Source organism: Phyllobates terribilis, unplaced genomic scaffold, assembly GCF_046119375.1.
Source record: "Phyllobates terribilis strain yellow unplaced genomic scaffold, ASM4611937v1 Scaffold_2__4_contigs__length_985480577, whole genome shotgun sequence".
Taxonomy (NCBI): domain Eukaryota; kingdom Metazoa; phylum Chordata; class Amphibia; order Anura; family Dendrobatidae; genus Phyllobates; species Phyllobates terribilis.
In genome coordinates this window covers 800,693,396-800,715,520 of record NW_027362762.1, presented here as the reverse complement: position 1 = coordinate 800,715,520, position 22,125 = coordinate 800,693,396, and the positions used below count along the sequence as shown (strand labels likewise).

Genomic DNA, 22,125 nt, shown 5'->3' with positions numbered 1-22,125 from the left:
AAGCTGTACTGGAAAGAGCTTGTAAGCTTTTCCCTCCTTGCCTAGTAACCTATGCAACAAGCAGGAAACAATAACATTCTTGAGAATTATCTACAAATACCATACTGTGACACCAATAATTATTTTCACGCCATCGTAATTGAAAGGTTATGATAAATGCAAGGCTTTTTTTTTTTTTCAATCTTTTTTTTATTAAAGCTGACCAATTATCAAAACGCTTGTTTCGTAACAAGCAAAACGTAGTGCCTGTCTGGTGATATTGGACAGGAGAAGATAGAGATCAGTATCGTCTTAAAAAATGGCTTTTATTATCAAACATTAATAAAAGTTTATTCTATAGCTTCAGCATAATTTTAGACTCCAAGTCACTATTAAATATCCATAACAATAGTAACAATGTTGAACATCAATATAAAGTTGATGAAGTTTCTAAATTAATAAAAAGAATGGAAAACTAAACGGCAGCAGTTTAATTATTTCTGCACTCCATAAATCATTTCCTTACTGGCATGAAAACAAATATTGATCTGAATTTCCCCATTAAGTAAAGGTTTCCTGCTCATGTAGTCGAAGGCATATTTTGGTTTAACACTATAATGTTCTTATCCTGAGAGGAAAGGGATTATTAGTAGTATAGTACTAAACCTTTACCTTCCAGCAAAATCTTATCCCACCCAGTGAAACGCTGAAGGGCCTGTAGATGATCATTACATGCGGTGCAGCCTTTTTCAATATCTTTTGCAATCTTCTATTTAAAAAGAGTCTGCAAGAACAGAATGACTTTTCAAACTGCTCTATAAAACCAGAGCTGTCAATTATAGAAGAGAAGGGGTGACGACAGACAGAATACAAGTAGGTGGTAAGGCGCACTTAAATGTTTGGCTACACCTAGGGTGCATGGAGCACCTGTACTTGGTTTTAACAGTCATTCTGTACTGGCAGACTCCCTTTAATGCATTACTCCAGGCCGATTTGTTAGATAGAGGATTATTTATAAACATTACTGTAAGGAAAGTGCTACCATACCAAGCTAAAATTAGATGAAAAGTGATCCTCATTTTATGGTTAGGTTCACAAAGGGAAGTTTTTCATTTTGATGCCCTTTTTAGCTAAAAGCAGCATGAGAGTGAGCATTTTTTTTTAATTATTGCTGCATTTGATGTGGTCTTTGAAGCCAAAGCCAGAAGTAAATGGAGAAAGGAGGAGAAAATCTCTTATATTTCCGATTTTATTCCATTTCTCTTTTTTTGGCTCAAAAATTCAGTTGAGATATTCTTAAGACCATTGGCCATATTTATCAAACAAAATGTGACCATGAATAGCACCATAATCATTATGGCACATTCTGGGCCTTTTTTGACAAGGGGACATGACCTTGTAAAAAAGGAGCATGACCTAACAATGCGAAACTGTGTGCCGAAAATGCACCAAGAGTTTGACGCACATTTCTAGATCAAAATAAGTGAACTGGTAGTTGGTATAAACTTAAAGGTGTTCTCCACTACTGGGCAACCCATGCTTAATCACTTCAAGGCCCAATTAAATTTAAAACAGTGGATGCTCCCCTCTTGCAGCAGGGCCGTTCCAGTGATGTTGGAGTCGCTATTCCCGGCGGGTCACTGACTAATCCTCTGTAACTCTTCAATATTCTGCCAGAGCTGACATCTGCTCTGATGAAATAGTAAAGGCTGCAGTCAACCAGTGGCTCATGGATTGGCTGTGACCAGCCAGGGGGCCAACATTGCTGGGACTGTGCCACTGCAGGAAGCGGGCATCCATTCTTTTTATTTTAAATGGAGTCCTAAAGTGGTCAAGCCGGGGTTTGTCTACTATTGGACAACTCCTTTTAAATACAGCAGATTTATATAACAGCATGAACCAGTATGATAAATTTGGCAGATTTTATGCCTAGTACAAGTTTGCATTGTCTGAGAATTAGAAAGTAATGATAAATACATGTGAAAAACTATCCCAAGTTGTCATTCATACTTTTAGTTCATTTATATCCCCTTTTATTGCTGGATGAAAAAAGGACAAATAAATCAAACAGATCAGAAAACATCAAAAACTCAAACATTACGTGAACACATTGCACTGTGTGAACAAAACTTCAGACCTAGCATCAGACCAAATATGTGATCAAATCTAGTTTATTGCTATACATTAATTTGAGAATCACCAGAAATGTGGATAATATGATATTCAAGTTTAACTATGCAATAAACATGCAAATCGCCTCTTCAGAGAGAAAGTGGACTAGAACTCTAGTGCCACCTACTGGAAGTAGCAATCCTAAAAAGTCAATATCAACCCTTTAATGAGCCTTGCCATATGACTTAGGATAAAAGCCAGAATCAAAATTTGCAGATACAGTATTTCAGGGTATTGCCCCTCATCAGTACAAAGTATGAGATCTGATTAGGCTAGGTGAAATTCTTAAGACTGGGATCTAAGGGCAAACGTTTCTCCTTGTGGAGAGTGACCTGGCATGTCAGAGTGAGGAGACTTATATACACCATGCATGCTCCTCTGGGTCTTAAGCCTCTCACCTAGCCAAATCAGATCTCGTACTTTGCACTGATGAGGGGCAATACCCCGAAACAGTGACTGCAAACTAAGATTCTGATTTGGCTTTTATCCTAAGTCATATGGCAAGGTTCGTTAAAGGGTCGATATTGAGTTTTAGGATTGCTACTTGCCATATGACTTAGGATAAGAGCCAAACCAGAATCTCAATTTGCAGGCACAGTGTTTTAGGATGTTGCACCTTGTCAGTGAAAAGTAGGAGATCTGATTTGGCTGTATGAGAGGCTTCTGACTGGCATCCAAGGGGTATTTCTCTTCCAGTAGGTGGCACTAGAGTTCTAGTCCTCGTCCTCTTTGAAGAGGCAATTTTCATATTTAATTTCCCAGAGGAGCATGCATGGCGTATACAAGTCTCCTCACTCTGACATGCCAGGCCTGGCTCGTCATTCTCCACAAGGAGAAATGTTACCCCTTGGATCCTAGTAGTAAACATGAATTTGTAAAATCTTGACATTTCATACTTGAAAATAAAATGAAAATTGAGAAGGAATAAAGCGTGCTACTCACATGATATGAAGCTGTATCTGCTACTGATGGACTGACCACTTCCTGCCTTAAGGAATCCATTTGTGCTCCAGATAGTAGACCATAATGACTTGGACTTGTATTTTTCTCTCCTTTCTTTTTAGATTTCTTTCCTGTGTCCTTTTTGGTGTTTCTCTGCATCATAAACTCTTCTTGAATTATTTTGTCATTGCTCATGTACCGGAGCAGAGAACTTTCTGAGCAAAATGGAAAGAAAGACTTTAAGAACCTCAAGTTACTTAGATGAAACCAATGATATATTAAAACTTTGGCGCTGTTACTATAACATTGTCCTGCTGTAGACTAGAGAAAATTGTATTTATATTCACTTACAGATAAATTACAATGACTACTTCTTCCCACAGGGCATTATGTCAAAGGGTGCTTTTGGGATTTGCACTCATTCTACACGGTTACTGGATTTCTCAGATAGTTTAAACGTATTTCAAGCACTAGAAGATTACATCAGAACCAAAAATTATAGGCCCTGGAGGCAATCTGTGATGCTGTGAAAAATTTTAACATTTTCCAATGACAACATGAAGTATATGCTCTTCTGAACACGATTCTGCTGTTTATCAGATTGCGGCTATAACAGTTTTCAGAAAATGCTGCTATATTCAGGTATTTTATATGAAAAAAACAGTAAATGGTGCATTTCTTCTTGAAATTAAAATTAGAATTATATTATATGAAAATATATACTAAGATTTTATGTTCTTCAGTTTTCATAAAAAGAGAAAAAAAAGATGTAATAAAAAATATACTGTACATATCTTTCTTGTAATGGAAAAAACAATAACATAAAACATAAAATATCCTAATTATATACTGTATACACACAGTAAATGTATTTAACACAAAAGTACGGGAAAAACAACATTAACAAAGCCAGGGTAAAGATCATAGATGAGACCTTTTGTGCATCCAATTAAAGTCAATTTGTTCAAGGATTTTGCTACCCCATCTGAGACTAATGTAATAAATAGGAGGAAACAAAGTTAATAGTGGTTTAAAAATTAACGTTTATTAGACACTAGTGATGAGCCAAAAGGGTTAATGAGGCATACTCGCTCATCACTATTGGACACCATTAAAAGAGTATAACAAGACAAGTGAACAATAAGTCAACCACAAGTGATCAAAAAGCACATGCAATTCATAGTAGCCAATATGTATAGCGAGCGCTAATATGGCAGGCGAACTCCCCTAAAGTCACCCTAATACATATATTACAATTTTCCCAAGGGAGTAATATAATAATATGGTCACTTAATAAAATATGACAAAGGGGGGTAAGCCTTACCGGAGTGGTACTGAGGACTCAGGTTGACAGGAAGGGAGGATGGACAAGAGGCCCGACGCGCAATTTGCATTTTTCTGTTGTCGTTTTCTCAAGGGCTATTTGAGACCCATCTGAGACTAGCATGATGTAGAGACAGAGACCCTGACTACACCGATGTTTCACTTACAGAGATGGGTGGATCAATTTGTGGGACTTAGTAGATAGGCCAGGCTCGCAAACCTCTTCCCTTCTGGGAACCCTAGTGCGGCTTTTGATTTGCTGGGCTGTCACTATGTCATCGGTGCGTCACAACATAATGATGATGTCGCACCAGCCCAGGTAATCAAATCCGTCACTGTGGATCAGGGAAGGTAAGAGATTTGCAAGCCTCCCATCCAGCTGCCTGAGACTACTGACTTGGCCAATGGACTGGAGTCCTGCGAATCAATCCGCCCAACTCTAACCACTTACTTTACTGGTTGCTACAGTTTTGATAAAATCCCTATTTTATTTGCAGAAGATCTACCAGTTCTCTGAATGATGAGCTTTATAACCCCGCCCACACCACTGATTGGCAGCTTTTTGTGTACAATGTGTGACGCGCCCCCTGGGCCATATTCGTTAGTGGGAATATCCGGAGCCGGATCAGATGGGGGTTGTAGTCTTCCGAGTGGCTGTGACCCGGTCCGTGCCCAGGGTGTCAAACTCAGTTGTATGTGGCAGTCCTACAGATGTTATAAGTTCTTTATTGTCGACTACGCCACCCGTTGTGTTGCGGTCACTATGGCCGCCGCTGCAGCAGGGTCCGCTGAGGCTGATGGTGTAGGTGCAGCTTGTGATGGTATAACCCCCAACGGGTGGGGTATAGCCTCAGGGGGTCAGGTGCAGAGGATGGGGGTTGTGGTGGTGCAGCATAGGTGTTAAAGGAAGACAGAGTCGGGTTGTGCAGTTTAGGGTATTTACTCACTGCTGATGTTCCGGTCACTCCAGCTTCAAGTGACCTCCCGAGCCGTGCTGCGTCCACCAGGTCCTGGATCCAGCCAACCCCCAAGCGAGTCCGGAGCGTGACCCTGAGCTCTCCTTCTGTCCTTTCTCTGGCCGTCCCCACTAGTGATCCACCCAGGTCCAGCTCCCTCGGGCCTTCTGTTGGGTGACCCTTGGCCTTGGGTTCCCTGACCCTCCACGTGGTATGCCTTCGTGGTGGATGTGGTGGGTGGCCGTGGCAGACGCTGCCCACGGCCTCCGGTCTCTGGCTGGGGTGTGTTTTTGCCCCCCACCAGCTTGGGTTCCGGTACCCTGATGCCGACTCTTCACCCGTTGCTTGAATTTGGGGTCTTAGAGTCCTCTCTTCTGCTTCCCCCTCTGGGTCTTTCCTTCTTTCTCCTCTCTCACTCTCTGGATCTGCTCTGCTCCTCTTCCTGTGACTCCTCTGCAAAGGCTGACAGACTGACTGACCCTGATCTCTGATGGTGCCCACCTTATATACACCCTCTATGTGTGAGCTCAGGTGACCAGCACCCAGTGAGCTCCTATCTTTACCCAGGCTGCTCCCCCTATCTGCCCCTACACTACTTGGGATGTACCACCCCCCTCCCACTCCAGCCAGGAACAGACTCGGTCATACCTGCACATTTCCAAGTGGGAGTACCGTCGGCCTGTTCCTCGGAAATGGGATGTGTGTAGTGCATGCAGCCTACCGAGCTCAGTTCCACACTCCATCCTTACCCGGGAGTGGAATATCACACCTCTGGGTTGAGGTGCAATACCCCTGTAGCAGCCGAATCCTCAGGGTGCTACATTCCCCCCTGGTAAATCACAGCACGTCCTCGGGCTGTAAGATAAAAACAACACCAAACATACAATTTTTTTTCATAAACATAAACATATAAAACATCATATAAAACTTTTCATATAAACATTCTCGTCGCCTCTGGCTCCTCCTCCGGTCACTGTGCAACGTGTGACCGGGTAAAGTGCGACAGTCTCTAGAAAAATGGTTTTCCCTATAAAACCGGTAGGGGGCGCTTTAGGACGCGCAACTATTTACAGGGATATGGCCGCTCTCAGTCCTCGGCCAGGTATTGGGGAGGAATGACCGCTCTCAGTCCTCGGTCAGTGGGATTTAGGGGTTAAACGGGTAACAGTTCACACTTGCTGGTCCCAACGGGGACTATATTAGCAGCAGTAACAGTTTCAGTTTCAGTTTATGGTGCCCCGACGGGCAACTATATACAGCTTCTGCTTCGCTGTACTTAACGACGGCGTCCTCCTGCTCTTTCTTTATTGTTACCTTTGGCTCTAGTTTCAGACCCGTCCGGGTCCTCTTGTTCTTCCTCCTCACACCGCAGCTCTTCCTCCGTCAGACGATGCACATGGAGGGCGTAAGGTCCTTTGGCACACTTGTGCCGGGTGAAGGTGACCTCGTCCCCGATGTAAAGGTCACGACCTCTGTGTCCCTCCGGTAGGTGGGACTCAACGTCTCTCCTCGTCACGAAGACGTCGCCTAGGGTGCGGTGGTCTCGGATGAAGCCCCACCCATGCTGCATGTTAAACTTTATCACAGTCCCGGTGGTGCGGGGACTATGCACTGCACGGGGGTTTCTCCTGGCCCGGCTCTTCTGCTCCGCGCTCCTTATTTGAGCTTGCTGTTCCCGGACCCGCCTCTCTCTCCGCTCCCTCTCAAAGTCCTCGAGCTGTTGGCGGCAGCACTCAGCACGCTCCGCTGCAGCTGCCCGAGTCTCTTGAGTGAACCCCATGAGATCTTCTCCGGTGGGGTCCCACTCGAACTGCGCTTCTGCTAGCGGGGGCGAGATCCTCTTTACGGGCTTTGGAGCCGGGATCAGGGGTTCATCCAGGGGTCTCTCTCTCCGGAGTCGGGGATGGTGGAACTCCGGTGGCCATATAAATGGCTGCCCATCCGGGCACGTATGCTGGGCGTACAGGTCCTCTCCCAGATGCGGCACTCTTGGTCTTATGGGCGCGGTGGTGTTAGCGCCCGGGTTGCCCGGGCCTTGCGGCCAGGCCTGGGGTATCTGGAAGGTGAAGGGCACCGTAAGGACGGCGGCGCCCTGGGCTACTTGGCCCTGCGACCAGGCCGGGGGCTCCGCGGAGGTAGGGGGCGCTGTTGGTATTGCGGCGCCCGGGGGTACTAGGCCTTGCGACCAGGCTGGTGGTACTTCCTGCTTGGTCACGCTCGGGGTCGAGGCGTGTGACGTCACAGGGGTCGCGGCTCCCGTTTGAGGCCTAGTCTGCGGTGGTGACGTTGCAGCGACGGGCACGGCAGGATAGACTTCGGGCTCTGCGACGGGGAGCTGGGGCAGGTTCGCGGTTTCCCGGTTTGGGGTATAGACGTCCCCTTTACCTGCCTCCACTCGTTCGGCTCCCTTCTCGGCGCCGTCTCCGGCCTTCAGTCCTCCCGCGCCATCCTCAGAGGCGGTCGGTCTCCTCGTCTTGGGTGGCGTGCTCCGCTGACGGGTCTCGGTCTGCTGGGCCATCTCTCGGCTCCACTCCGCCAACGTCTCTCGCTGCACCCGGGCCATCCTCCTTGCGAGGCCCTCCAGAGCGGTCTGCGCACACTCCCGGTCTCGGGGGAGCTGTGCTAGGACCTCCACTAGGCCTAGTGGGGTCGTTGTTTCTAGCAGGCTCCTGACCAATGGGTCGGTGCTGCTCTGCTCTCCTACTGTTGTCTCCAGCAGGCTCCTGGCCAGCGGGCCGGTGCTGCTCTGCTCTCCCTCTTCTGTTGTCTCCAGCAGGCTCCTGGCCAGCGGGCCGGTGCTGCTCTGCTTTCTCGCCATCTCCGGGTAAGCTCCTCCGATATTCTTCTCCAGGCTTCTTGCCTCCGGGTGCGCTCGCTCTAGACTGCTCCAGGCGACACCCATCTTTGTTCTCTCCTTTCGTCTCCTCCCCCTTCGAGGGCGGTCCCGGGGCCACTTGGTGACTGTCAGCTCCAGGGGCTGTTCTTTCACGCTGACAGACACCTCTAGCATCACAGTCTCTGTTGGTGGGGGCGGTTTCCACTTTTGGCGCCATTTTCGGTCCTGGCCCACGATGGGAGGTGGCCTCTCGCCACCCTCTGGCACGCCCATAATGGCGTCCGCTCTTCCAAGGCGGGAAACCTTTGGAAATGGCGGGAATCGCTTCCCAGTGGCGGGAAACTCTGCAGATGGCGGGAAAAAGCTGTTAATGGCGGACAACCGGCGGGAATCGACCTGTGATGGAGTCCGATGGCGGGGACCCTCCGGAACCGGCAGGAGACTTCTTTCTGAGGTAAACTTGCACTTTTCTTCAGGCACGCAGTACCCGGGTGTTGCGGGCACGTAATCCTGCCGGCTACGCCAAAGTTGACGCGCCCCCTGGGCCATATTCGTTAGTGGGAATATCCGGAGCCGGATCAGATGGGGGTTGTAGTCTTCCGAGTGGCTGTGACCCGGTCCGTGCCCAGGGTGTCAAACTCAGTTGTATGTGGCAGTCCTACAGATGTTATAAGTTCTTTATTGTCGACTACGCCACCCGTTGTGTTGCGGTCACTATGGCCGCCGCTGCAGCAGGGTCCGCTGAGGCTGATGGTGTAGGTGCAGCTTGTGATGGTATAACCCCCAACGGGTGGGGTATAGCCTCAGGGGGTCAGGTGCAGAGGATGGGGGTTGTGGTGGTGCAGCATAGGTGTTAAAGGAAGACAGAGTCGGGTTGTGCAGTTTAGGGTATTTACTCACTGCTGATGTTCCGGTCACTCCAGCTTCAAGTGACCTCCCGAGCCGTGCTGCGTCCACCAGGTCCTGGATCCAGCCAACCCCCAAGCGAGTCCGGAGCGTGACCCTGAGCTCTCCTTCTGTCCTTTCTCTGGCCGTCCCCACTAGTGATCCACCCAGGTCCAGCTCCCTCGGGCCTTCTGTTGGGTGACCCTTGGCCTTGGGTTCCCTGACCCTCCACGTGGTATGCCTTCGTGGTGGATGTGGTGGGTGGCCGTGGCAGACGCTGCCCACGGCCTCCGGTCTCTGGCTGGGGTGTGTTTTTGCCCCCCACCAGCTTGGGTTCCGGTACCCTGATGCCGACTCTTCACCCGTTGCTTGAATTTGGGGTCTTAGAGTCCTCTCTTCTGCTTCCCCCTCTGGGTCTTTCCTTCTTTCTCCTCTCTCACTCTCTGGATCTGCTCTGCTCCTCTTCCTGTGACTCCTCTGCAAAGGCTGACAGACTGACTGACCCTGATCTCTGATGGTGCCCACCTTATATACACCCTCTATGTGTGAGCTCAGGTGACCAGCACCCAATGAGCTCCTATCTTTACCCAGGCTGCTCCCCCTATCTGCCCCTACACTACTTGGGATGTACCACCCCCCTCCCACTCCAGCCAGGAACAGACTCGGTCATACCTGCACATTTCCAAGTGGGAGTACCGTCGGCCTGTTCCTCGGAAATGGGATGTGTGTAGTGCATGCAGCCTACCGAGCTCAGTTCCACACTCCATCCTTACCCGGGAGTGGAATATCACACCTCTGGGTTGAGGTGCAATACCCCTGTAGCAGCCGAATCCTCAGGGTGCTACACTGTGCATAGGCAGAAAACTATCAATCGTATGGGTGGGGTTATACAGAGCTCAGGAATATCGAAAACCATGGTATTGTCGCACAAATTAAATATGTAAATGACTAAAACACTTAATGCAAATTACACGACAGCAGGCTTAGTAGTTCTCTAGTCTACTGATAAAATAGTGATTTTATCAAAACTACAACAAGCAACCCAGTGTAACAACACTGAAATCAGGGTCTTTGTCTCTACATCAGATTCCCTTTTACACCATTAGTGTATGTGCTGAGAGTGATCTTCACACATTTGCCAAATTTAACAGTCAAAAATTCCCATGAACCATACGGAGGACATAGGAGTGCCTTTTTGGCATATATTAGGGTGTAATGCCTTGAAATACCTTTTTAAAAAAGCCTAGCAGAATATGTTTTGCAAATTAGATGCCTAGTCTAAAAAAAAAAAAAAAATACCCTGTAGTATATACATTTTTTTTTTACTTTGGTACCATTTGGACCTCTGACTTAAAGAGGACATAGCCTAAGAAAAAACATAAAAAATGTCACTAGATAAAATTGTAAAAATTGTAAGAATTTTGTCAAATATATGCCACCAGCAAATCAGATAATTTCTCTCACTATTACAGCAATGCAGCTCTTACATTCATTTTATCAGAGTGCAAAATCTGGTGACACTCTTCTCTGGGAGGTACTAACTGTGAGGGGGAGCTGATTCTCTGGGCAGTACTAACTGTGAGGGGGAGCTGATTCTCTGGGCAGTACTAACTGTGAGGGGGAGCTGATTCTCTGGGCAGTACTAACTGTGAGGGGGAGCTGATTCTCTGGGCAGTACTAACTGTGAGGGGGAGCTGATTCTCTAGGAGGTACTAACTGTGAGAAGGAGCTGATTCTCCGGGAGGTACTAACTGTGAGGGGGAGCTGATTCTCTGGGCAGTACTAACTGTGAGGGGGAGCTGATTCTCTAGGAGGTACTAACTGTGAGGGGGAGCTGATTCTCTGGGCAGTACTAACTGTGAGGGGGAGCCGATTCTCTGGGCAGTACTAACTGTGAGAAGGAGCTGATTCTCCGGGAGGTACTAACTGTGAGGGGGAGCTGATTCTCTGGGCAGTACTAACTGTGAGGGGGAGCCGATTCTCCGGGAGATACTAACTGTGAGGGGGAGCTGATTCTCTGGGCAGTACTACCTGTGAGAAGGAGCTGATTCTCCGGGAGGTACTAACTGTGAGGGGGAGCTGATTCTCTGGGCAGTACTAACTGTGAGGGGGAGCTGATTCTCTGGGCAGTACTAACTGTGAGGGGGAGCTGATTCTCTAGGAGGTACTAACTGTGAGAAGGAGCTGATTCTCTGGGAGGTACTAACTGTGAGGGGGAGCTGATTCTCTGGGCAGTACTAACTGTGAGGGGGAGCTGATTCTCTGGGCAGTACTAACTGTGAGGGGGAGCCGATTCTCTGGGCAGTACTAACTGTCAGAAGGAGCTGATTCTCTGGGAGGTACTAACTGTGAGGGGGAGCTGATTCTCTGGGCAGTACTAACTGTGAGGGGGAGCCGATTCTCCGGGAGATACTAACTATGAGGGGGAGCTGATTCTCTGGGCAGTACTACCTGTGAGAAGGAGCTGATTCTCCGGGAGGTACTAACTGTGAGGGGGAGCTGATTCTTTGGGCAGTACTAACTGTGAGGGGGAGCCGATTCTCTGGGAGATACTCACTGTGAGGGGGAGCTGATTCTCTGGGAGGTACTAACTGTGAGGGGGAGCTGATTCTCTGGGCAGTACTAACTGTGAGGGGGAGCCGATTCTCTGGGCAGTACTAACTGTGAGGGAGAGCTGATTCTCTGGGCAGTACTAACTGTGAGGGAGAGCTGATTCTCTGGGCAGTACTAACTGTGAGGAGGAGCTGATTCTCTGGGAGGTACTAACTGTGAGGGGGAGCTGATTCTCTGGGAGGTACTAACTGTGAGGGGGAGCTGATTCTCTGGGCAGTACTAACTGTGAGGGGGAGCTGATTCTCTGGGCAGTACTAACTGTGAGGGGGAGCTGATTCTCTGGGAGGTACTAACTGTGAGGAGGAGCTGATTCTCTGGGAGGTACTAACTGTGAGGCGGAGCTGATTCTCTGGGCAGTACTAACTGTGAGGCGGAGCTGATTCTCTGGGCAGTACTAACTGTGAGGGGGAGCTGATTCCCTGGGAGGTACTAACTGTGAGGGGGAGCCTATTCCCTGGAAGGTACTAACTGTGAGGGGGAACCTATTCCCTGGGAGGTACTAACTGTGAGGGGGAGCCGATTCTCTGGGAGGTACTAACTGTGAGGGGGGGCTGATTCTCTGGGAGGTACTAACTGAGGCGGAGCCTATTCCCTGGAAGATACTAACTGTGAGGGGGAGCCTATTCCCTGGGAGGTACTAACTGTGAGGGGGAGCCGATTCTCTGGGAGGTACTAACTGTGAGGGGGAGCTGATTCTCTGGGCAGTACTAACTGTGAGAAGGAGCTGATTCTCCGGGAGGTACTAACTGTGAGGGGGAGCTGATTCTCTGGGCAGTACTAACTGTGAGGGGGAGCAAAATTCTCTGGGAGATACTAACTGTGAGGGGGAGCTGATTCTCTGGGAGGTACTAACTGTGAGGGGGAGCTGATTCTCTGGGCAGTACTAACTGTGAGGGGGAGCCGATTCTCTGGGAGATACTAACTGTGAGGGGGAGCCGATTCTCTGGGAGATACTAACTGTGAGGGGGAGCTGATTCTCTGGGCAGTACTAACTGTGAGGAGGAGCTGATTCTCTGGGAGGTACTAATTGTGAGGGGGAGCTGATTCTCTGGGCAGTACTAACTGTGAGGGGGAGCTGATTCTCTGGGAGGTACTAACTGTGAGGAGGAGCTGATTCTCTGGGAGGTACTAACTGTGAGGGGGAGCGGATTCTCTGGGCAGTACTAACTGTGAGGGGGAGCTGATTCTCTGGGAGGTACTAACTGTGAGGCGGAGCTGATTCTCTGGGCAGTACTAACTGTGAGGGGGAGCTGATTCCCTGGGAGGTACTAACTGTGAGGGGGAGCCTATTCCCTGGAAGGTACTAACTGTGAGGGGGAGCCTATTCCCTAGGAGGTACTAACTGTGAGGGGGAGCCGATTCTCTGGGAGGTACTAACTGTGAGGGGGAGCTGATTCTCTGGGAGGTACTAACTGTGAGGGGGAGCCTATTCCCTGGAAGATACTAACTGTGAGGGGGAGCCTATTCCCTGGGAGGTACTAACTGTGAGGGGGAGCCGATTCTCTGGGAGGTACTAACTGTGAGGGGGAGCTGATTCTCTGGGAGGTACTAACTGTGAGGGGGAGCTGATTCTCTGGGAGGTACTAACTGTGAGGGGGAGCCTATTCCCTGGGAGGTACTAACTGTGAGGGGGAGCCGATTCTCTGGGAGGTACTAACTGTGAGGGGGAGCTGATTCTCTAGGAGGTACTAACTGAGGGGAAGTCAATACTCTGGGAGGTACTAACTGTGAGGGGAAGCTGATTCTCTGGGAGGTACTAATTGTGAGGGGGAGAAGATTCTCTGGGAGGTACTAACTGTGAGGGGGAGTGGATGAAGACCATGAAGGTCGAAATGTCACTTTATGTTCGGAGAAATAAAAATCAAATTGATCATTTTGCAACCACTGATAGTGATGTCAAGTTTTTTTTTCATTGACTTTTTTGCCATTTTGTTACCTTGCTGGCATACAGAATATAATGGGAGAAATAATTCACCTATTTTTCTCATAAATCCACCAAAGGTAAATCAGTGACATGCAAATCTAGCAAAAACGTACCTCACCTCTAACTACATTACCTCAAACTGAATATAGTTATTAAAACTGCAATGTAATATTGTGTCCCTGTGAATAAAGAAGGAATCCGTTGCCTGGAAAGGGTTAATCTGAGTTTGTCCCTCACATGGTATAGAGGCGGTCAGCCACTATATACTAAGGAGAAGCTATGACAGGATTGCATTTACCATTTCTTGCCCTTTTCACCTCCTGCTGCTCCACAACCCTGTGTTTACAAGTTGCCCACTACCATTCTCCCCCACACCATGGTATCTTCCAGCTGAGAAGCAGGAACTCTCACACAGCTGATGGATGGTAAGACAGTGGAGAGCCCCAATGTTAGCCTCTCTCTTTCACACACAGGTTGTTTATGGTCTGCTTCTTGGTTCTAGCAATCATCACCTGATTGGAAGTATGTGGCCACATTCTGACTGGATGTGTCCGGCCTCGCTCAATGCACTTACATTGAGCGAGGCCATGCACATCTATTTGGACCAGGACGCATACCTCGCAACTTTTAAAGAACAGAAAAAGGGACACATCATGCAGCGTGCCATGCAGCAAATTTTGGCCATGTCCCTGTCCACAGCCTAATCTACGCCCATTTACCATTTCTTTCTCCCCTAGCAGGAGGAGTTGTCAGAGGGGCGCTGGTAACGATGAGCATTCAGTAGACTCCATAGACTGCAGGGCGTAGACCCAAATCCAGGACTGTCTGCTGTATTTGGGACAGTTGGGACTAGAAATGAGCAGATGGATTCCCGGGTCTCTGGTCCAGCATCCAGGTCAGTGCTACCTGGCGGCTGGAAGAGAGACCGCAAGTCTCTAACCATCCAGCATCCCCGGCGGCTTTTGATCACCCAGGGCAGCGCGACGTCATCTGTGCATCCCGCTCATCGCTAGTTGGGACCTGTGGATTATTTTTTGTTCCCTCATTTACAATTGGAGCCGCCAGAACTTTCTCATCTTTATGTAGCTTCATTATACGACATCTGGCTTTTTTTTTGTCTGTAAGGCTGTGTTCACACGTTGCAGAAATACTGTGTTTTTTTTTCTCTGCAGATGTCCACACCAAACTACACAATAAGAATCAAAGCTTTTTTGTACTGTTAAAAGCATTAAAAATTCTGTTTTATATCTTCCCCAAAATCGCATCAAAGAGGAAAACGCATAAAAGAAAAGCAGCAAACACGCCATAATCAGAGAAGATTGTTACTGCGTCGTATGATGCGGACACCTGCAGAAAAAAAGCAGCAGAAAGAACGCAGCATTTACTCCACTTGTGAACACGGCCTCAGCATTACCGTTTTATTACATTTTTATGGATTTAATAGAGAAAAATATAAATGATGCCCTTTTTCTTTACGTCCTTTACCGATCCCCGTAAATAATCTGATCGCTCTATTGTGCGGGTCGTTACGATTACAGGGACACCAAATATGTCCATGTTATTTTCTGATTTATGATGTTTATTATTTAAAAATAAACGCATTAAAAATAACTTTTTTTTCATTATTATTATTATTATTATTATTATTTTTTAGTAATTTTATAAGATGAAAAAATATGCACACAATTCGGAGACGCTGCTGGTTTGACGCTGCATGTTTATGTAGCGTTAAACCCGCAGCGACCACATTCAGGGTATGTGCAGACCATCCGGAGCCGGCTGCGGAGAAGTCGCCTCCAGCTTCCGCTCATTATGCAAATGAGTGCCGGCCTCAGACGCATAGTGGGCATGGGATTTGTATAAATCCCATCCACTATGGTGCAACATCTGGCCGCTGCGGATTGCACGTAGCGCACTTGCACTGTGTCCAATCCACAGCGAACACGGATTGGGCGCACGTACCCTAAATTTCTCATTAATCTGTAATATGAAGGTTGTGAGTTCAAGACCTGAGTAGACACTAAAAAAAAAAAAAAAAAAAAATTAATTGCTTATTATTTTTAATACTTTTAGGCTACATTACCACGATCAGGAACAGCAGCGCTTTGGACATAGCGTATTCTCGCTGCGTCCAAAACGCTGCGTTATAATCACGCAGGTAAATCCGCATGTGTTCACTAAACCATGCAGAGTTACCGCATCTAATGACATTTTATTGTGGAAATTTCATAGTGGAGACCAGTGTCTCCGTAACAGAAACTGTAAATTCGCACTGCTGGCAAGTTTACGCAGCATCAAATAGAAGCACAGTGGGTGTGGGATTTCTATAAATCCATCTGCTGTGCTTATAATGTAGAATGCTGTGTTTTGGACGCAGCGCAGGTGAGCTGCATCCAAAATGCTGCTATTTCTGATCGTGGGCTCATAGCCTTATAGGAACAAGAAAAATATTTTTCTTCACATCAATATACAGCAGTCAGTGGTTAGAGCACACAGCCTGTGAGAATTGGGAAGCATGTTGTGACACTGTGATTGTGAGTTTGAGTCCCGGGTGAGTCTGATAACAAGAGTGAGAGGAGGTGAATATATAATTTAATTTATGCACTAATAAGAGATGATTGGCCCCGCCCCCAGAGGAGGAGGAGCTACAGATCAATGAGAACGTCGGAGAGAGGCAAGTATAGAAGCCGGGAAACACCTGAGCTGTGACGGGACAGTCTCACGGAAACCGGGACGGTTGGGAGCTATGCAGGACAACGTGCATGCAAATCCCATATTTGTGGTCACGCGCTCACCGCAGGCACCGGAGAATCCTCACAGCGTGCATTGATACTTTACTTGACCCCTTATGATTGCATTGTTTGCTATTAAGGAATCGATGCAATTAAATAGATGACAATCCCTTTAGGAAAACAAATCATTACCATAACGCTCTGACCAGATCTTTGCAATCTCTTGTAAATTCATATAATGTTTATTATTTCTATTCACGATACTTGACTTACCTCTCCTACTATCACGTTTCATCTTGCTAGGATCATCATAGTCTTCAACCCAGTTGTATTCTACAGGCATAGATATTGGCCTCAACTTACCTACATGGTAAAAAAAAATAATATTTCAAGTTAAATAATCATAAGCTAATGAATAAAATTAAACAGCGGAAATTAATCTGTAACAAACTACAGTGAGTATAGGCTATGATGAAAAATCAAAAGAGACTGTTACTGTGTGAATTGTGGCAAAAATTCACAATTGTTGCAGGTTTACTGACCAATGTAGGCCCATATAAACAAGAAGTGGTGAACCCGCTTACTTGTTTGTTTTCTTCATCTTCCCACTATATAATCTGCTAACAGTAGTAGAGGGAGCAGATAATGTGAAGTAACACATTCTGTAAATGCAGGGTCAGACTACACAGGGTTTGTCTGTAGTCTGTTACCATGGCAGCACCTAGGTCTGCATGCGAATTGTATATACACACACAGGTGGACATTTTCATTCAGGAGTACACTATATTTAAAGTGAGCGACTTTTTTAAGAAATAGTGCAACAGTTCTTAAAAGGCGCACAGATTTTTACACAATGTTATTGTGTTCGTTGAGAATATGAGGACGATGATCATTTCAAAGACAAAGGTGTTGATTTCTAACTAAGTTTAAGTTTCAGAGCAAGACCCGAGCAGACAAAATAGTCACTTAAATGATAAGAGACTGTGTGTTCTTTTGGAAAACTCGACTGTTATAGAAGGGATAAATACCATCTGTGAAAACCAACAGCGAGGACTGGAAGGAGACATTGTGTTAAATGTTACCAGGAAGGAGGTAAGAACATCTTTGCATGTTTTTCTATATTACATTGGACTGATCAAAGGAACTCGTGCCAATTTTTGCAAGCGATGTCAACAAAAGAAACCGTTTCATAGTAAATGGTTTATAGATTTGTTCTATGCTGCAGAATTATATGGACTTAAAGGGGTTTTCCCACAAAGTTAATTTTAATCAATAGTTGTTTTAATAATAATAAGTTTCACAATTGGAGGAGTTTTAAAATGTTTTTTCCTGTGCTGAGATAATCTTATAAATGTGCCCCTGCTGTGTACTGTGTAATGGCCGTGTCTGACCGTGCAGGAACATGGTCTGATCATACCACAGCTCCTGGGCAGGGGGGGACGACGCAAAAGAGAGGATACAGACAGGACAGCAGGGGATCTCAGCTGATTCTTTCTTTGAGGTAAAACATTGCTTAAAAACAGGCAGGGAAATGTTTTGCTTTACAAAAAGAATCAGCTGTGATCCCGTGCTGAAATGTCTGTATACTCTCTTTTTCTTTCTCCCCTGCCGAGGAGATGTAGTATGATCAGATCATGTTCCTGCACAGTCAGACACAGCCATTACACAGTACACAAAAGGGGCACATTTATAAGATTATCACAGGAAAGGAGCTTTTTTTTTTAATACATCCAGTTGTGGAACTTATTTTTATTCCAAGATCTATAAATTAAAATGTACTTTATTCATGGGAAAACCCCTTTTACATGCAAAAACATTTTAGCACAAAGAGAGTGGTACTGAGATATCAGAAGCTATATTTATATATTGAAGAATTTGGAGCCATAAATATGTAATACTATAACAGTCAGGCAAAGATAGCATGACAATGCAACATGTCTACAGACCAGTATTCTATCTTTAAAGCGCACCTGTCAGCAGGATTGTGCTCAGTAAAACTACATATACTGTCAAGTGGGCGCTGTTACACTGATTAAAATGGTACCTTGGTTGACGAAATCCGTCCTGTGATTCTTGTGTAATCTTTACTTTCAGTTTGGAGATAATGACATGCTTGTGCTTCGGGAGGCCTGTGGGGCGACTCTATCTGGTGCTCTGCTTACATATTCATCTGTATGCCTTCACTGACCTGCCTCCTATTTTACATAATGCATCTAGTACTGCGGGCTAGGTAAAATAGGAAGCAGTTCAGTGAACGATCAGTGAGCTGTCATAATAGCATACAGATGAATATGTAAGCTGAACACCAGATAGAGCCCACCCCACAGTTCCTCCTCGAAGCATAGGCATATTATCGCCAAACTGAAAGTAAAGATTACACAAGAACCACAGGACAGATTTCATCAACTAAGGTATCATTTTAATCAGTGTAATGTCGCCCACATGACAGTGTATGTGGTTTACTGAGCACAATCCTGCTGACAGGTGCGCTTTAATGATATGTGGGGTAATGTACTTTAAATTATAAAAATATATATAGATGCAGTGTTGGACTGGTGTGTCAAGGGCCCACCAGTAAAACAAATTCTAGGCGCCCACTCTACAGTTACATGCAAATATTTACTGACCATTAACCAGACGAGCATGACTGATATATTTGGATATAAAGTTGACAATTTTTGTGAATTCAAAAACGGAAGCATTTGGAGAATGAAGTGGGCAGGAATTTATGGACCACTATTTAAACCATATGTGGAGATGTCAGAGAAGTAGAGGAGACACACAAACTTTTTCAGTACTAACTTGCTGCCTAATTCTTGACTCTGACTTTGTGTTTTGGATGCCCTCTCAATAGCCTGATGCCTTGTCCTTGCCTTGTAATAAAGGGAAAGGCTCTGGCATTTTAGTGATAATATACTTTGCAGTTCTGGCTGCTGCAATTGATTGACAGATTTATTCCTCGCAGACCTATTTAATCATCTGCAGTAGCACTAGAAAGCGCCAACCAGGGCAGAACTTGGCTAGTCTGGTCTGGTTCCAGCCTGATCTTCAAAGCATATTTTCTATGAAATGTCAGAGTTTCAAATAATTGTATACATGTCTGCACGATTTATGCTGTCTTTGGTTTGGGTTCCCTTTTAGGCCCACTCCTGCAAATAGGCCCACCAGGAGTTTCACATACTTCCCTATGGGTCAGCCAAAGCCTGAATAGAAGTCATCAAAAAGTTTGAAACCATATAAAAAAGCAGAGCGCATTTATGCAGATCAATGAACACATACCATAGGTGACATTTTGATATTCTTTATTATATTCTATATTTTCTTTATAATCGGGAATACATTACTCTTTATAATAAAAACATCAAATGTCCACAACTGGATCATGTAATCTAATCCTTTGCAGTAGAATATCATATAATACACAGAGAGTTTGGACACTGCAACCCCTATATAGTTTCCATTTAAATAGGCTCAAAGCACTGACAGTCAATGAAATGGTCATCTATGTAGCGAGACAAATATTTACACACAAGTCAATAAATAATTTCAATTGATGTGTCATGTAGTGACTAGGGACTGTGACCTGATCCCTCAAACTAGGGGGCGCCTTTGCCGATCACTGTGCTCTGGATTACCCCGGAAGATGGAGACGCCGGCATCACATACCTTCCTATGCTCCTATCTTAAACCTTATCTGTTCTTTCCACCACCCAGGGAGGTGTGAGGCTGAAGTGTATATGATTACACTAACCAGACAGATAAGAGAAGAGTTGGGGATGAAGGAAACTACAATCATACAAATATGCTCACAAAACAACAGAGTGGAACACAAGGGAGGGATGGGTAGGAGAAAGCAAACAGGAGAGGATGCAAACCAACTCCACACAGAAATCTCCTGAACAACTCTCCAACTGCCAACTCCAAAAACTGAATTTCTCCTCCAACACCTAACCAGGAAGTAAGAACTATCACTGGCAACTCCCAAGTGCCAGTGGTGAGTATATATGCCATAAGGGAGTGGCCAACACTTAACAGCTGAGACAATTCAGGATAGAGAGCTTCCGGAGATCAACTGAATTGATTAACCCTTGCAATGACAGAGCAAGGAAAACCTGCACTCTTTAATAGGATGGTGAAGCAGTTTTAATCAGTGCAGAATTACGTGTGACCAGATGCTGCGTTCTTCTGGCCCCTCTGTCGCGGTATCCCCGTGACATGATGTGCATTATAATTTCTCATTTGTAAGTAGAACCACCATTTTTCTGAGTTTTACAATCACTGGAGGAAAGAAATTATGGCATTTAACGGTGATATATCGCTTACCAGGGTACAATAAAGCCTTGGACTGATTTTATGTTAAGTTATTATTCCTCATATGCAGCATTCACATCTGTTTATTTTTGCGGCGTGTGAATGAAATAAAAACCATATCTCAACTGAAGCATGGTTCCACTGAGAAACAGTCCAAAGGCTAAAATGACAACAGCTCTGGGCCGCCATTGTAGCACCCCTAAGGGTTGTCATAAAAACATTGCAGATCTAATGATTGGCACTCTTCAAAACATCTCCCTGTAGGGAGTGCGGAGAGTAGCAGATGATACATTTATTGAGGACATGATACAGTGTTTATCACATTTAAAAGATTTTCCTCAATAACATTTCTTTTAATTAAAGGCATTGAACTACATGAATATATTCATCTTCTACCAGTCTGTAGAGTGAAAAAAAGAAAAAAAAACACATTGAAAGAACACATCGATTTATTTTGTTCTTTGAATGAAAAGGTTTCGGCTTTCTTCCTGAATACACAGTGTGGTTTTAGTCGCTACTTATTAAAATCTTCCCATACAGTGCAGCCAATGATAACACAATGAAAGGTATTTTTAAACACTTCTGAAATAAAAAAAAAACTCCATAAAAATATAGCTGAGCTGTATAAATAGATCTCATCATCATATATCTAAGCACGGTGTCCCTCCATATCATTTTACTGTTTGCTGATCAAACTTCATCATGGACATAGAGTATAGAGGCATTAAAGGGGCCATGTCAGGACTTCTTGTCTAGTTGACTGCCTATTAGGTTCAATCCCATGTAACCATTTCCCTGTTTGTAACCTTTCTGCTTGCGAAGGAAAGTATTAAACTTAAAGTGGTATTCCCATCTCCAAGATCCTACGTCAATATGTAGTAGTTGACTTCCCTTGAGAAAGCAAAGCACAGGCAACGCGAAACGTGCGTTGGGAAGACGCCAATCCACCCCAGCTATCGGTCTGAGGGTTTTTGGGACACTACAATTAGGGTAAGCGGTCTTAGGCTTTGTGGTACAATACTCTGGTACTTATATATGTGTTGATGGTGGCCCTGGGAGTTTGTATTTTAGCAGGCACACTGTGTGCTTATACTCCTATTACTTGCTTTATATACACTACCTGGATTAACCTGTTATGATTAACTTTAAATATTCCGCTTTTCCCGGCCCATACCTAGTATTCAATCATAGATAACCTCTGACCAGTTTTTTTGCTCTGGGGGGAGGGGGGGGGTTCCTGACACTGCTCTTTATGCACACTGCTTTTACTCATATTGTCTTCTTGCTAATATGTATACATGTGTACATGTGTATTCAATAAAGATTTTGTTATATTTTTGTACAAGAAACTCCTAGTTTCTCCGTTTTTTTTTCATGTTTTTGGAGTTACATGGGCACACTCTTACTTATGCATGCTGATGTGCCCTAGTCTAATATGATCTTGGGAAACCT

General features: G+C 45.5%; 1 protein-coding gene across 6 annotated transcripts in view; it reads right to left on the bottom strand.

The window, feature by feature from the left end:
* CNKSR2 (connector enhancer of kinase suppressor of Ras 2) overlaps positions 1 to 22,125 on the bottom strand; it is a 537,182-nt gene that overhangs the window by 231,350 nt on the left and 283,707 nt on the right. For all 6 annotated transcript variants that reach the window (XM_073667499.1, XM_073667498.1, XM_073667500.1 and 3 more), the window contains 2 exons: positions 16,636 to 16,725; positions 3,094 to 3,308 (listed from right to left, as the gene is read on the bottom strand). In XM_073667499.1, the coding sequence (XP_073523600.1) occupies positions 3,094 to 3,308; positions 16,636 to 16,725 (305 nt within the window). The remainder of the gene's footprint in view (positions 1 to 3,093; positions 3,309 to 16,635; positions 16,726 to 22,125) is intronic.